The sequence below is a fragment of the Orbicella franksi genome, chromosome 10, assembly GCF_964199315.1.
Source record: "Orbicella franksi chromosome 10, jaOrbFran1.1, whole genome shotgun sequence".
NCBI lineage: Eukaryota > Metazoa > Cnidaria > Anthozoa > Scleractinia > Merulinidae > Orbicella > Orbicella franksi.
Genome location: NC_138154.1, coordinates 24,192,379 through 24,207,532, shown reverse-complemented (window position 1 = coordinate 24,207,532; position 15,154 = coordinate 24,192,379). Strand labels below are relative to the sequence as shown.

Here is a 15,154-nt window from a genome sequence, read left to right as displayed (position 1 = left end):
CTGCGTAAAACATAGACAAGGAAAACGCTAAAATAATTAATAAAACCTTGAATTGGTTCTTGAACAAAGGCAACAAACAAACTAACTAAAGAAAATTTATAAGCGATATCATCCGCTCACACAACGCGACCTATTCTCAAAAACAGCAGCTAGCGTTGTTCTGTTCTAAAAGAACTGAGCTACTACGCGCGCTCTCATTGGTCAATAGGTGTGTTTAAATGAGAGTATGTAAACACGGTTGTGACGTTTAAGATTCGCGCGTATTTTTGAGAATTATTTTATAAAAGCAATAGAGCACTTTTTCCGTGTTCACATAGCCTCATCTAAACACTGGAGGGGCTGGGAGAATTCTCGAAAGTTATGCAAACCCTTGACTACGTCTTGCAGTTTGCATAACTGTCTCGAATTCTCCCAACCCTCCTCGTGTTCATATGCTGAAAAAGTGCTCTATTGCTTACTATTTTTTTCTGTAAGAAAATACATGTTTTATGATAGCTGAAGAAATTCTCGCACGCTCATTGGCCAATTTTCATTGTTAATAAGCGGACAGACACATCCATTTATAATTTATGCGATGCGTCAACGAACAAGAGCGGACAATTTGACGATTTGTTATTGTAAAAAAACAAATTGAAGTCAGTCTGTCATGCGTCTGTCCTGTTATTAAAAGTGAATTTCGTCATAACATCGTCAAAGTGGATTATAGGATGATGAAACAGCTACTTTGACAATGCCATCGGTGAAGTACTGGGAGGAGTGAGTATCCGCTGACCCGAAGCATTGCATGCGCAATTTCCAAGAAAGGCAGACAAAATTTGTGGCCACTTTCGGGCACTTTGTGTTTTGGTCGTTTGTGATAACACCATTTAGTCAAAACATCGCATATAGACGGAAAGAAGAGCATGCGAGGCTTAACTTTTTATTAAAATTACGCAATGGATAGCAAAGCGCAAAAGAGAATCGAGGTTGCTAAGCGTAAAGCTAGAGCAGGTGAGAGTTATGAAAATCCGTTTGTCGTTTACCTTCTATTGTATGTTTTTTTTATGTGAGTGTGGTTTTGTTATTGTTTATCTCAATTTGGATTTGGCATTCTGGGGAGTAAATTACTATTATTTTTTTTATTTTTATTTTCTCCACTTAGTAGCTTTTTTCGGTTTTGATCGATAAATCATTATTTTGGTGAATTATTTCATTTCGTCCTTATTTTCTTCATAACTGTAAGCTTTATTTTAGTGTAGTTTTTAAGATCAAGCTCTATAGCTTTGATGTAAGCTTAAGCTTACTACTACATCTTTAAAATTTGAGGCTTAAGTTTGTAGTGATGCTGGGTGAAATGTCTATGGTTGGTTCAAGTATCAGAGGACCTTTTACCAGTACTGATTGTCATTAAATGTTAAGCAAGGAAGGTTAGGAATGTCTAAAAGATATTTTAAAATCAGTTACACGGGCTACTTAGTAGTTAGGAAAAAGAAAAGGTTATGTAATGTATAAAGTCAAGAATTACAGTCGAACCTCTCCACTACAGCCACCTCAGGGACAGAGGAAAGTGGCCATTGAGGAGGAGCGGCCGACTCAAGGGGAGGTGGGGGTGCAATATGAGACCTGTTTTTTGGGGTTGCTAGTAGTAATTTAAGATTAGAGCAGTGCATTCACTATACTGTATAGGGTATTTTCTGCGAAAGCTGTTTGTTTAAAGGGAGAGGCTCAAAGCTGCATTTGTGGACTTTGTATGTTTGCTCATTTTTGATGACATTGGACAGATAACGATCTGCCCATGAAGTTAAACTATGGATGGATAAATTATGGTCCACAGCAGAGCCCCATAAAAGTGTTTTTAATAAAGTATTTTTAAAACTTGAACTGTACAAAATATTTTCCAGGAAAAGCATTCTTTAAACTGTTTGTGACTGTTTGCAAACCACTTATTATATTAATGTTCTTTTAGAACTAAAAGGAGAAGATGAGTGGACCAAGTTGAATCATGCTGAAAATTTTGATACTAGTCTTGGAACTGTTAGAGACAATGTTCCACGACAGGACTGCAATAAGATTTCTAAATCAGAGTTTGTTGAAAGGTATGAAAAACCAAGAATTCCTGTTGTATTGACACATACCATGGATCACTGGAAATCAATGAGAAAGTGGACTGTTGAGGTATGTGGAAAAGATACACATGTGCATGTAGTTACTAGTACGTGAAAATTTGGGGTCATGATTGTACATGTAAATGAAAATTCAAACAGAGAATCTGTAATGTAGATGTACTGGTATATTAATCTAACTCGACTTCTACATAAATGTATAATTCCAAGATATTTTATTTTATATTCTTTTCTTGTCAACAATATGCCTCATTTGTGTAGCTATAGCAGGAGAAACAGAAACTAATATAACAGGCTCTTCTTGTTCTTTGCTTTTGAAAGATCTGACATGATAAATCTCATACACAATTCAGTGTGTGAATTGGTCACGCGACTGAATATGTCCGTGGAGCTAAAACTGGGGAATATTTGTCAAGTAATTTTCCTAAATTTTTCAAAACTGTGCATGTTGTGAAAAAAATTTGAAAGATGGTAAACACACCTCCATTTGGCATGAAAGTATGCTCAGATATTAAATATTAATATTAAATACACTCAAAACTCACAGTTTTCCTTGAGCTGCACCCTTTCTTGAAACAGATAATGTCTGTGGACATATATCCTAGCATATTTTTGCACCAAGTGGAGGCTATTGTTTATATATTCTTATGAATCCTTGTGTTATAGAGACTGGCAAAGAAGTACAGACACCAGAAATTTAAAGTTGGCGAAGATGACGATGGCTATGCAGTGAAAATGAAAATGAAATATTACAGCGAGTACATTACACATCAAAGGGACGACAGCCCACTGTACATATTTGACAGTTCATTTGGCGAAGTAAGCTCATTTACAGCACACACATGTAGGCTTATTTCATGGAACAATAAAGCACCATACAGTACCGCTCCACTCAAAAGTAAGATGCCACCTCTCATCTCATTTCTCGCGAGACGAGACTCTCGTCTCTTGAGAAGGTGGTAACTTACTCTTGAGCGGTACTGTAACTTTACTCTACTTCTTCTAAGCTTTCAATAAGATATGAGGTAGAGGGCTATCTTTAACAATCAGAGGAATACAAGAGGCTCATGAAAACTTCCTTTGAGGTCAGTGTCGCCTGCTCTATGTACAACATACAGTCAAAGGTTTGTGTTACTTAATACAATGTAGAAGACAGTAAAATCCAGGACAGATTAAAGTGCTCCATATGTTTACTTAATGATCGAATAGCTAGCAAAGATTGTTTTTTTATTGATTTTACAGCATGCAGAGAAGAAGAGGTTGTTGAATGATTATGAAGTTCCACGGTTCTTTGCTGATGACCTCTTTAGATTTGCTGGAGAGAAGAGAAGGCCGCCTTATAGGTACAAAATACATCTTGCATTCTGATTATTATAAACTTGGAGATGATTAACAATTAGTACTATTTACTTCCAAGCAGTTGTGGGGAAACAAAACAGCCTCCTGTTTCACTTCGGCAACCAAAGAGTAAATATTTTGGTTCCCTAGTTATTCAGCTTGTGTCCTTGCAATTTGTGTGGTATTGATCTACTAAAAAAGGTTATTAGCTCACCTACCTGGGACCAAAGCTGTGGAATAAACTACCAGGCGAAATTAGGACTCTACAATCACCGAGCAGTTCTAAAAGTCGTAGTCGTAAATGTGACCTTAATGTGAGTGAGTCTCTCGTAAATTTCCACCACTATTCCCTTCCTCTTGTTAAATATCAAAACTTGTTATTAAGTTATGTCTCTTTTTCAGGTGGTTTGTTATGGGACCTGCTCGTTCAGGCACAGGAATTCACATTGACCCCCTGGGAACTAGTGCCTGGAACAGTCTTGTATCAGGACATAAACGCTGGGCATTGTTCCCTACAAACGTTCCCAAGGATCTTCTAAAGGTCACCAGTGCAGAAGGGGGTGATCAACGAGATGAAGCCATCACCTGGTTTACCAAAATATTTCCCAAGACACAGTTACCTTCCTGGCCTCAAGAATATAAACCAGTAAGTGATAGAAATTATAAGGGTTATTGACAGAGCGTGAGGCCAAGATGGCTGGATATTTGCCAATTCTTTTTTTTCCTGCCAGAGTCAAGGTCCATAAATATTATGCAAAAGAAGAAGAATGAGACCAATTTTCAGCCATCCTGACTGAACTTATAGGATGAGGATTTTTTTTTCCAGTAAAATTTTTCTTGTGAGACAGTGCATAAACCTGCCTGTGCAAGATGGTGCCATCTTGCCCACTCAGGTAGTCAATCATAGTGCGGAATTTGGATCATCTTGGCCACTCATGGAGCTAGTCATATAGTAATATTTGTTTAATTAATAATAATAATGATGATGATCATAATAATAATAATAATAATAATATTTATACAGGGGGGCGATCTCACATAAAGTGGTTTTCAGAACGGCCCTGTGGAAAATATTACAAAAACGTAAAAGCTATGCAAAAGAAGTTAAATATGTAGTTATATATTTACAACTTAATATATAATTATTTTACAGTTGATTTGAGAATAAACAGATAGAGAGCTACGTGCCTCTCTTGTCCCCCACTACACCCCCTGCCTCAGAAAAAGAGAGTCCTCCTTTGAATAAGGTATATATGAATATATATGGGGAAGAGGGGGTTGAACACAAAGACCCTCCTTCTCCAGGCTCACGAATGAAAAGAAAAAGCCCAAGCCCAATGGGTAAATTTTTTTTGTTTTGACTGTGATTATTAGTATTATATTGATTTTGTATTATATTGATTTTTTTCTTTAGCTTGAGATCCTGCACTGCCCTGGTGAAACAGTTTTTATCCCTGGTGGATGGTGGCATGTGGTCATCAACTTGGACACAACAATTGCTGTCACACAGAATTTCTGTTCACCTGTCAATTTTAATGTTGTGTGGCACAAAACTGTCAGGTAAAGGGTCTTTTAATGTTAGTGATCACAGTCATTTGGATCAGCTGTGTTGGAAGGGACAATAAAAATGTTCACCGAGTATGGTAGCCACACAGTTCCAAGCCATACAGGGGGGAAAATATTGATTGGGGCCTAGGCCTGGCCCCTTTCATTGCCCACTTTTTCAATCATCTCCAGTAACTGAGGACCTGGAGCAGGCTTCAAGGGTGATTGTAGCACTAGAAGAGTATACTAAGTCTTTATAATCCTGCTTTATTTATTAAACACAATATTGATGATTAGATGATGGGTGTATCAGACTCATTAGATGTAAGGTTTACAAGCCGAAGTTTAGCTAAGTCCTTCTATTGTTTTCGTAGCTGCAAATTTGACTGGGTGTCAGCAAATGGTTGGAATTAAGGACAGCCTTGCAATATATGGAGGTGTAGTGCAACCTTAGAAAACACAACTGCAAAACAAAACGCCTTAAATCACCTCATGCAAATAGAAACTGGTGGTCATGAGTGAAATGGACACTGTATGGGCAACATTTCTAAAATCAAGCAGGGCCTTATCTTAGCATGATCTCTCTAGTTTGAATTAAATTTCAATTCCTTGAGTTGATCTCAGGAAGTGCATTTCTCCGTCTGACAAGCTGTAAAATCTTACGTGAAACTTTTTCAGGGGACGACCGAAACTATCCAGAAAGTGGTACAAGAGGCTCAAGGTAATTTGCTTCCACTGCTAAAACGTAATCATTGCGATAACAATTCTTCACTGTGTAACGTATAGAACTAGATTTGCCAGAGATAAAGCAGTCTATACTTCTGGTTCTTGTCGTACATAGTTTTCTAAATTTCTTTAGAAGTTTAATTTCTGGTACTTTCTGCCACTCTCAAATTTATTTTGCCTTGGCCAAACTGGTCACGCAACTGGAAGAGAGGTAGCTTGATGTCTAGTCCACTGGACCCTGGGGGAGCCCCCCGGGACTTAGGACCCTGGATTGTGCGGTTCAGATTCCAGGCCTCCCTGTGGTCATTTCATTGTGTTCTTGGGCAAGACACTTCACTCTCAAATTACCCCAAACCATTTGGGGTGTAAATGGGTACCTCGAATTTAGTGTTGCGGGGGAACCTTGCGATGGACTAGCTAACCAGAGGACAAAATAACCGTTGAACAAAACAAAAAGGAAAACCAGGGCTCGACACTAACGGTAGCCAACTAGCCACAGACTAGTAGAAATTTAGTTTTGGCTAGTAGGTTTTCGATTTCCACTAGCCACTTTGGCTTGTAAACAATGAAATTGGCCGAACTAGTTTCTGTCTTTGTCAAGGAAAACAAACCCTTTTCTCGGAAACAAGATCAGAATTTCATTGTGGACATACATGTACCATGTGACAAGGCACGTGTTGTTCAGCTCGTATGCAAATTTAAGTTTGTTTACTTTTGGCTGTGAGGTACGTAAACAGATAACTGAACATGTTACTATGTTGAACGAAATATTTGACAAACAAGACAGCATTTTCTGAAAGAACACGTCAATGTTCTTTTTTATTGTTTGAATTAGTGGAACAAGACACAAGCTTCCTGATAAAATCATGCGCAAAATTGTGTGGATCTGTAAAGGGATAACATTTCATTTATATAGTAACGATACATGGATGATCTGTCGTCGTATGCATACTTGCAAGTTCACCATTACAGAGATAATTAGATGAGAAAGATTTATTTCCTTCGACATTTAAATCAGTTGTTTTTAGCAGTCAAATTTTACCAACGATAGTTTGCAGTATTGTTCAAATAGTTGTTTTGCTTTCTACGGTCCCTGTCAGTCTGTAAAGAAGTCTCAATAGTTTTTACAATGACGTCTCAGGGTCTCTATAGTTTTCCAAGGAAGTCTCAAAGAAAAACAGTCTTGAAAGTCTTTTCAGGAACTGGAATTAACTTTATTGGAACCAGTTTAAGTTCAATGTAATTACCAACATTGTGTATTAAAGAGAAATGCTTGCGTTTTGCTCTCAAGTCTTGCTAGTAATTCTGCTGTTTATTGGACTTACCTTGTTACATAAAATTTTCGCGGCCAGTTAATTTCGCGAATTTCACGTCTTAAAAAAAATTGCAAATTTGAAGTGACGCGAAGAGTTAGTGTTGAAAACATAACACATTATGTTACTGTTGACATATAGTCCCGCCATTGCGTTTTTGTTACTTTTGACGTTATTGTACCTTTGATAAAGTCGGTTTACTAAATTCAAGGACATGTTCAAGTAACTTTGCCAAGGAAATAAATTGTGTTACTCAAAAAGGAGAAGATAAAGTGATTCAAAATACAAAAATTTTTGCAAAATCGCGGAATTTAAGTGTCGCAAAATATACACCCCCAAACGATGGAATAAACATGTCGCGAAAATTTTATGTAGTAAGGTAGCCAACCTCAACGCTTGGCTAGTAAAAACATTTTTTTGGTCAGTAACATCTAAGTTATCACTAGCCACTAGGCTAGTAAGTTGAAAAGTTAGTGTCGAGCCCTGAAAACAAAGAACGCTTGATCAGGTTATGGAATAGTATTCCTTCCAGACGCGTCAGTTTAGAATTACGTCAAGTCACTTCGTACTAGTCTGTGCCACCCGAATTAGGATAAACTCCAGCAATATAAGTGGGACACTGGCTTAATGGAGACTTTTACATGTACTCTGATGAGCATCTGATGTGAGTGGTTTTACTTCTTTTAACAGAAAGAGAGAGCGGAGATAGCAGAGATTGCAGACAGTGTGCACATAGATGAACCTACTGGTGTCCAGTCTGACTCGTCCTCCTCAGCCTCGTCCTCGTCATCGTCATCATCATCATCATCGTCGTCAAGTGAATCCTCAGAGTCTGAGTCATCAGATTCTGAAGGTGACAGGTGCAAAGAGAAGGAGAAACACAGCCCTTCACACGGAGACAAACGGAGAAGAAAACGGTGAGTCATGTACAAAGAACAGAGGGCAGTGTGTGGGGGCTGGGGGCGGGGGGGGGGGCATTACTGACATAAAAAAAATTAATTAAAGTGAAAGTTCTGGGCTGACGAAATGCACACATGTATTTCTGAAGCCAGTGCAGATTGTTAAGTTCCCACTTATAACAAGCGCTTCACCTAAGATTGCAGATCAAACTGGTTTCCACTCAGTAATACCAAGATCATGGAGAAACCATATGCTACCAAAACACAGCTGCCAAAACCGCGCAGTCAAACTCAGTATACAATGTACGTTAGCGTGCGTCATAGTTCAATAGTTATTGCATCTTGAAAAGGAAAGAGGAGGTATCGTTTAGTCATGATGCACTTGAGAAGTTTGGAGACCACTCAAGAAGATAGAATTGCTCTAGACTTGGGCGTAGCCGAGAGCAACTTTTTAGATTGGCCTACCCTAACGCATTCATTTACTTTGTTCATAACTGTCAAAACTATCACAAAACTAAATCTGGAACACAGCGGTAGATTTGAAATAGAAATTAATAAAATTAACCGTCGTTGATGCAGTAAGGCGCTGTCAAGAAGCACCTTTTGTTAAGAAATTACGCTGGTTAAGGGAACGGCAACGGGAACGTCGCTAAACAAACGATTTAATGAGCAGCACAATGGCTATTCACGTGCGTTAGAATTCTTGGTACATTTCTTTGCCGTTCTCTGTAAAAAAAAACAAAGAACGTGAAATGACCAAATTCTGCGTTGTGTGAGAACGTGGACCATGTTTGTTTTTTATACTTATGTTCAGGCGCTAGTGAAAAACAGTCGTCACGCTTCTTTCATGCTCTCCAAACTTCCCACGGGTATCGTAACTTGACGATGCAAGCTTAAGCGGGAATCAATTGTTAAGTATTCCCCAGTTGGCTTTTTTAAAATTTGTGGAATTTTCATCGCTCATGAGCAGATTCGATCTTGAAATCTCAGCACTCAAAACATTTGTTCCATCTGAGCGGTTTTCACTTGAGTGTCAAGGTAAATCGTATTTGTTGTGGTTTTTGCATTACTAGTATCACGCCAAGCAATTCGCTTAAGTAACGGTCCATTTAAGAAGGATAGTACCACGCGGCAAGGAATGCAAAAAGGTGCTAACTTTTGTGCAACTTTGCTATTGTTGTATCATACTTCTTATTGGTTCAATCAACAAACTCTAGCAAAACTTCAGGTAGCTGTATATATATTTATGCGTAATTGATCAACTATCTTCCTTTCAACTAAACCTCTTCTGAGTCTAAATACCACAGTAATCCTATGTGGGTAACATTGAAAAATTAGAAGCTTTTATTGTCTTTGTTTACGACTGTTGTGATTGTTTGAATGTTTTAACACAGACGAAACTACCTTTCAAAATAGAGTTTAAATACATAAATTTTATTTCATAAACCTGCTTTTCATCGGTTGATACATTTTCCGTATGAAAACACAACAGTTTCAATGTGGGGAAAGCGCATTGTCGCAGAACAATAGAAAATGCTACAGTTCTTATGTGGATCATTACTTAAAAACCCTTAAACATTCGCGCATCTTTATCATCCAATCAGGATTAAAACCCAAACCAATCATTTTGTTTTCTTTATATAATTTTCTTTTTTTTTTTAGGCCAAAGCTGAATTCCCCGTTAATGTCATCCAGAGATGAACAGTGTGTGCGTCCACCCTCTCCAAAACGAGGCAGATGACAGAGATTAAGGTTTGCCAAAAGTCTTCAATGAGTTTGTCAGTTTTATTTGCATTGTGTTAAGTTTGAAGATACCTTATTTCTGATAAGACATGTGGAATTCATTGTCTTAAGATCGTTAGTTTGTACGTCGTTTTCTTTAACTGCGTCGTTAACGATATGAACTTAAAATTCAAAGTGTTCTTAGAATCTTTCAAGGTGTTATTGTTGTAAGTGGAGCCCCTCCGCCGGAAACGCATTCAACAATAGTGATGTTTTGCTATGAACGCCCTAAGTGAGACCAGAATCATTGATTCACACCCCTAAAGCGTGACGACGAGCATCCCCTCGACCTTTTCATATGGGGTCCCCCCTCCGCGTCCCTCTGATGCTGTGTTTAGTAAGTCCCCTTTTTCTTGAACACGCCTTCGTAGCTTGCTGCGTGTGATATTTTTTTTTATAAATCTTGCTAAACCGCTTTTTTTGTCTTCACTCTAGGTTAATCCTCATTGGAATGAAGAACAAGCATGGATCTTCAGGAACAAATATTTTTGCCGGCGTAATGAATTTGAATGCATTTCGAAATGTTCGAAATGTTCGAAATGTTGTGACATAAGCAAACACATGCGTTAAAAACACGTGGATATTGAGTACGATTAAAATTATTGTAACATGCTTAAAATTGTTGGATGTTATTTTGTTTGTGATGGACTAAAATTATCAGTTGAGTAAGTTTGGTGACCAGGTTTTAACGTTCAACTTGTGTTGCTGTCACGGGCAGCTGACTCCGTTTCCAGTGGCAGCTTGTCGACCTTTGACGTCATAGCAGCAAAGCGCGCGAAATATTGTAGGCCACGCGCTGCTGTTGTATTGTTACCATTGGAAACGAAAGTTGCCCTTGACAACACTGTGATTTGAAGGTCCAAATGTCGTCACCAAAGTTAGAACGCCTGCGGCTGTTCCCCAACCCACAACGCCTGTTGCGCAGTTTAGTAGCAACAGCCGATCAAACTGGACTCTCCACCCCGCATCCGTAATAGATCGTTTTCACTTGACGTCATCATTTTCTAAAATCCAAAACTAAAGAGCCACCAAAGATTTTATTCTCATCAGGCATAAGAGGTGGTAAATTTATATCTGTTTACAATTTTGCAGCTCAATAGCGTCCTTCATTTGGATACCAGCGCATTTTGAATTCATAGTTCCGGTCGCGTTTGTCAAAAAAGAAAAATATGCACTTATCTCAAGATTTTTAGCCTTTTTAGAAGTTAGAGCATTAGGAAAAGTGCTTGTGTAAATGCTTGTTTGTTCAGTACAGATAGTCAGTCGCCTAGATATGCAAAGTACAGTATATAGTTCAAGATGTTTACACCATTTTCCGGCCGCCATATTGGCGTACAGCATTATGGCATTTCCATACGGCGCTCTGCAAATTTCTGCGAAACATTTCGAGGAATATTAGAAGTTTGGGAAGACGCACAGACCTAAAACTTGGAGAAGTACCTTCTTTATTTATTTCCTATAACATCACCATTTCTTGACTTCGTTACGTGACAGTGGAGCGATCTATTGGGTACTTGGGGCGTCACGCAACCCGAATCACAATGCTTGACAGTGATCGCCGATGTACGTGTAGACATGGGTGAACAGTTTGTAGTGTTTGTGTGATTTTTCTACTAGTCAAAAATCAGTTTAAAAAAGAACCTGTAAATATTACACCATTGTTAGCTATTGTTTTGGTGTTAAAGTACTGTAATCTGAGTATTGGAAAATGCACGAGGACGACTTTTGTCACGTGTTCATCACCAGGTTGTCTTGTGACTTGTTTGCGCCAGGTGATGAATTAAGCCCCTCCAAAAATAGCCGTTCGGATTGTGTAGACACGCTTTCCCCGTTGCTACTTCAAAATGATTGAACTGAAGCTGCTTTTCCTTGCCTTTGCTTTGACAATTTGTTCAGCAAGTCTGTCAGAACCGTGGAACGAAGAAGAAGAAGAGGAATGGGTTAGAACATCCATCGATTACGTCACAGGGTCCATTTGGCCGAAACCTCAATCGAACAACGCGAGTGGCAAGGTGTATACACTGACTTCAAGCGAATTCTCCTTCGATTCAACGGGTGAAACGAGTGATGTGCTCAAGGAAGCGTTTACACGGTACAGAGACTTGGTTTTTCCCGATCCTAGTGAAAAACCAAAAGCAGGGTTACCTCAAATTACTCAACTATCCGTTAAGGTTGAAGAAAAATATGCACCTCTATCGCTGGAATCAATTGTTAAGTATTCCCCAGTTGGCTTTTTTAAAATTTGTGGAATTTTCATCGCTCATGAGCAGATTCGATCTTGAAATCTCAGCACTCAAAACATTTGTTCCATCTGAGCGGTTTTCACTTGAGTGTCAAGGTAAATCGTATTTGTTGTGGTTTTTGCATTACTAGTATCACGCCAAGCAATTCGCTTAAGTAACGGTCCATTTAAGAAGGATAGTACCACGCGGCAAGGAATGCAAAAAGGTGCTAACTTTTGTGCAACTTTGCTATTGTTGTATCATACTTCTTATTGGTTCAATCAACAAACTCTAGCAAAACTTCAGGTAGCTGTATATATATTTATGCGTAATTGATCAACTATCTTCCTTTCAACTAAACCTCTTCTGAGTCTAAATACCACAGTAATCCTATGTGGGTAACATTGAAAAATTAGAAGCTTTTATTGTCTTTGTTTACGACTGTTGTGATTGTTTGAATGTTTTAACACAGACGAAACTACCTTTCAAAATAGAGTTTAAATACATAAATTTTATTTCATAAACCTGCTTTTCATCGGTTGATACATTTTCCGTATGAAAACACAACAGTTTCAATGTGGGGAAAGCGCATTGTCGCAGAACAATAGAAAATGCTACAGTTCTTATGTGGATCATTACTTAAAAACCCTTAAACATTCGCGCATCTTTATCATCCAATCAGGATTAAAACCCAAACCAATCATTTTGTTTTCTTTATATAATTTTCTTTTTTTTTTTAGGCCAAAGCTGAATTCCCCGTTAATGTCATCCAGAGATGAACAGTGTGTGCGTCCACCCTCTCCAAAACGAGGCAGATGACAGAGATTAAGGTTTGCCAAAAGTCTTCAATGAGTTTGTCAGTTTTATTTGCATTGTGTTAAGTTTGAAGATACCTTATTTCTGATAAGACATGTGGAATTCATTGTCTTAAGATCGTTAGTTTGTACGTCGTTTTCTTTAACTGCGTCGTTAACGATATGAACTTAAAATTCAAAGTGTTCTTAGAATCTTTCAAGGTGTTATTGTTGTAAGTGGAGCCCCTCCGCCGGAAACGCATTCAACAATAGTGATGTTTTGCTATGAACGCCCTAAGTGAGACCAGAATCATTGATTCACACCCCTAAAGCGTGACGACGAGCATCCCCTCGACCTTTTCATATGGGGGTCCCCCCTCCGCGTCCCTCTGATGCTGTGTTTAGTAAGTCCCCTTTTTCTTGAACACGCCTTCGTAGCTTGCTGCGTGTGATATTTTTTTTTATAAATCTTGCTAAACCGCTTTTTTTGTCTTCACTCTAGGTTAATCCTCATTGGAATGAAGAACAAGCATGGATCTTCAGGAACAAATATTTTTGCCGGCGTAATGAATTTGAATGCATTTCGAAATGTTCGAAATGTTCGAAATGTTGTGACATAAGCAAACACATGCGTTAAAAACACGTGGATATTGAGTACGATTAAAATTATTGTAACATGCTTAAAATTGTTGGATGTTATTTTGTTTGTGATGGACTAAAATTATCAGTTGAGTAAGTTTGGTGACCAGGTTTTAACGTTCAACTTGTGTTGCTGTCACGGGCAGCTGACTCCGTTTCCAGTGGCAGCTTGTCGACCTTTGACGTCATAGCAGCAAAGCGCGCGAAATATTGTAGGCCACGCGCTGCTGTTGTATTGTTACCATTGGAAACGAAAGTTGCCCTTGACAACACTGTGATTTGAAGGTCCAAATGTCGTCACCAAAGTTAGAACGCCTGCGGCTGTTCCCCAACCCACAACGCCTGTTGCGCAGTTTAGTAGCAACAGCCGATCAAACTGGACTCTCCACCCCGCATCCGTAATAGATCGTTTTCACTTGACGTCATCATTTTCTAAAATCCAAAACTAAAGAGCCACCAAAGATTTTATTCTCATCAGGCATAAGAGGTGGTAAATTTATATCTGTTTACAATTTTGCAGCTCAATAGCGTCCTTCATTTGGATACCAGCGCATTTTGAATTCATAGTTCCGGTCGCGTTTGTCAAAAAAGAAAAATATGCACTTATCTCAAGATTTTTAGCCTTTTTAGAAGTTAGAGCATTAGGAAAAGTGCTTGTGTAAATGCTTGTTTGTTCAGTACAGATAGTCAGTCGCCTAGATATGCAAAGTACAGTATATAGTTCAAGATGTTTACACCATTTTCCGGCCGCCATATTGGCGTACAGCATTATGGCATTTCCATACGGCGCTCTGCAAATTTCTGCGAAACATTTCGAGGAATATTAGAAGTTTGGGAAGACGCACAGACCTAAAACTTGGAGAAGTACCTTCTTTATTTATTTCCTATAACATCACCATTTCTTGACTTCGTTACGTGACAGTGGAGCGATCTATTGGGTACTTGGGGCGTCACGCAACCCGAATCACAATGCTTGACAGTGATCGCCGATGTACGTGTAGACATGGGTGAACAGTTTGTAGTGTTTGTGTGATTTTTCTACTAGTCAAAAATCAGTTTAAAAAAGAACCTGTAAATATTACACCATTGTTAGCTATTGTTTTGGTGTTAAAGTACTGTAATCTGAGTATTGGAAAATGCACGAGGACGACTTTTGTCACGTGTTCATCACCAGGTTGTCTTGTGACTTGTTTGCGCCAGGTGATGAATTAAGCCCCTCCAAAAATAGCCGTTCGGATTGTGTAGACACGCTTTCCCCGTTGCTACTTCAAAATGATTGAACTGAAGCTGCTTTTCCTTGCCTTTGCTTTGACAATTTGTTCAGCAAGTCTGTCAGAACCGTGGAACGAAGAAGAAGAAGAGGAATGGGTTAGAACATCCATCGATTACGTCACAGGGTCCATTTGGCCGAAACCTCAATCGAACAACGCGAGTGGCAAGGTGTATACACTGACTTCAAGCGAATTCTCCTTCGATTCAACGGGTGAAACGAGTGATGTGCTCAAGGAAGCGTTTACACGGTACAGAGACTTGGTTTTTCCCGATCCTAGTGAAAAACCAAAAGCAGGGTTACCTCAAATTACTCAACTATCCGTTAAGGTTGAAGAAAAATATGCACCTCTATCGCTGGAGTCGGACGAGTCCTGTAAGTAACCTTTCGCCTAAAATTAAAAGCTCTTGTAGTTTTTGCAGCAAGCTTTATGTTTTAAACGTTGTAATGATAGCAGATTGTTTTTACTTGGAGATAATTTTGACCCCTAAATTTTAGTTTTTTAACCTGATCCCAGAATGCAG

The 15,154-nt window shown here is 38.8% G+C and overlaps 2 protein-coding genes across 2 annotated transcripts in view; both read left to right on the top strand.

The window, feature by feature from the left end:
* The first annotated feature begins 532 nt into the window (after nucleotides 1-532).
* Nucleotides 533-11,899, top strand: LOC145499556 (bifunctional arginine demethylase and lysyl-hydroxylase JMJD6-like). Its single transcript, XM_081479078.1, has 10 exons — nucleotides 533-990; nucleotides 1,946-2,154; nucleotides 2,769-2,921; nucleotides 3,345-3,445; nucleotides 3,843-4,086; nucleotides 4,855-5,000; nucleotides 5,664-5,706; nucleotides 7,715-7,941; nucleotides 9,586-9,675; nucleotides 10,141-11,899. The coding sequence occupies exons 1-9, from the start codon at nucleotides 936-938 to the stop codon at nucleotides 9,662-9,664; spliced, it is 1,257 nt and encodes a 418-aa protein (XP_081335204.1). The 5' UTR covers nucleotides 533-935; the 3' UTR covers nucleotides 9,665-9,675; nucleotides 10,141-11,899.
* A 33-nt stretch (nucleotides 11,900-11,932) lies between these two features.
* Nucleotides 11,933-15,154, top strand: part of LOC145499555 (beta-hexosaminidase subunit beta-like) — a 16,601-nt gene continuing 13,379 nt past the window's right edge. The window contains exons 1-2 of the mRNA XM_081479077.1: nucleotides 11,933-12,757; nucleotides 13,224-15,005. Coding sequence (XP_081335203.1) covers nucleotides 14,633-15,005 — 373 coding nt within the window. The 5' untranslated portion in view covers nucleotides 11,933-12,757; nucleotides 13,224-14,632. The remainder of the gene's footprint in view (nucleotides 12,758-13,223; nucleotides 15,006-15,154) is intronic.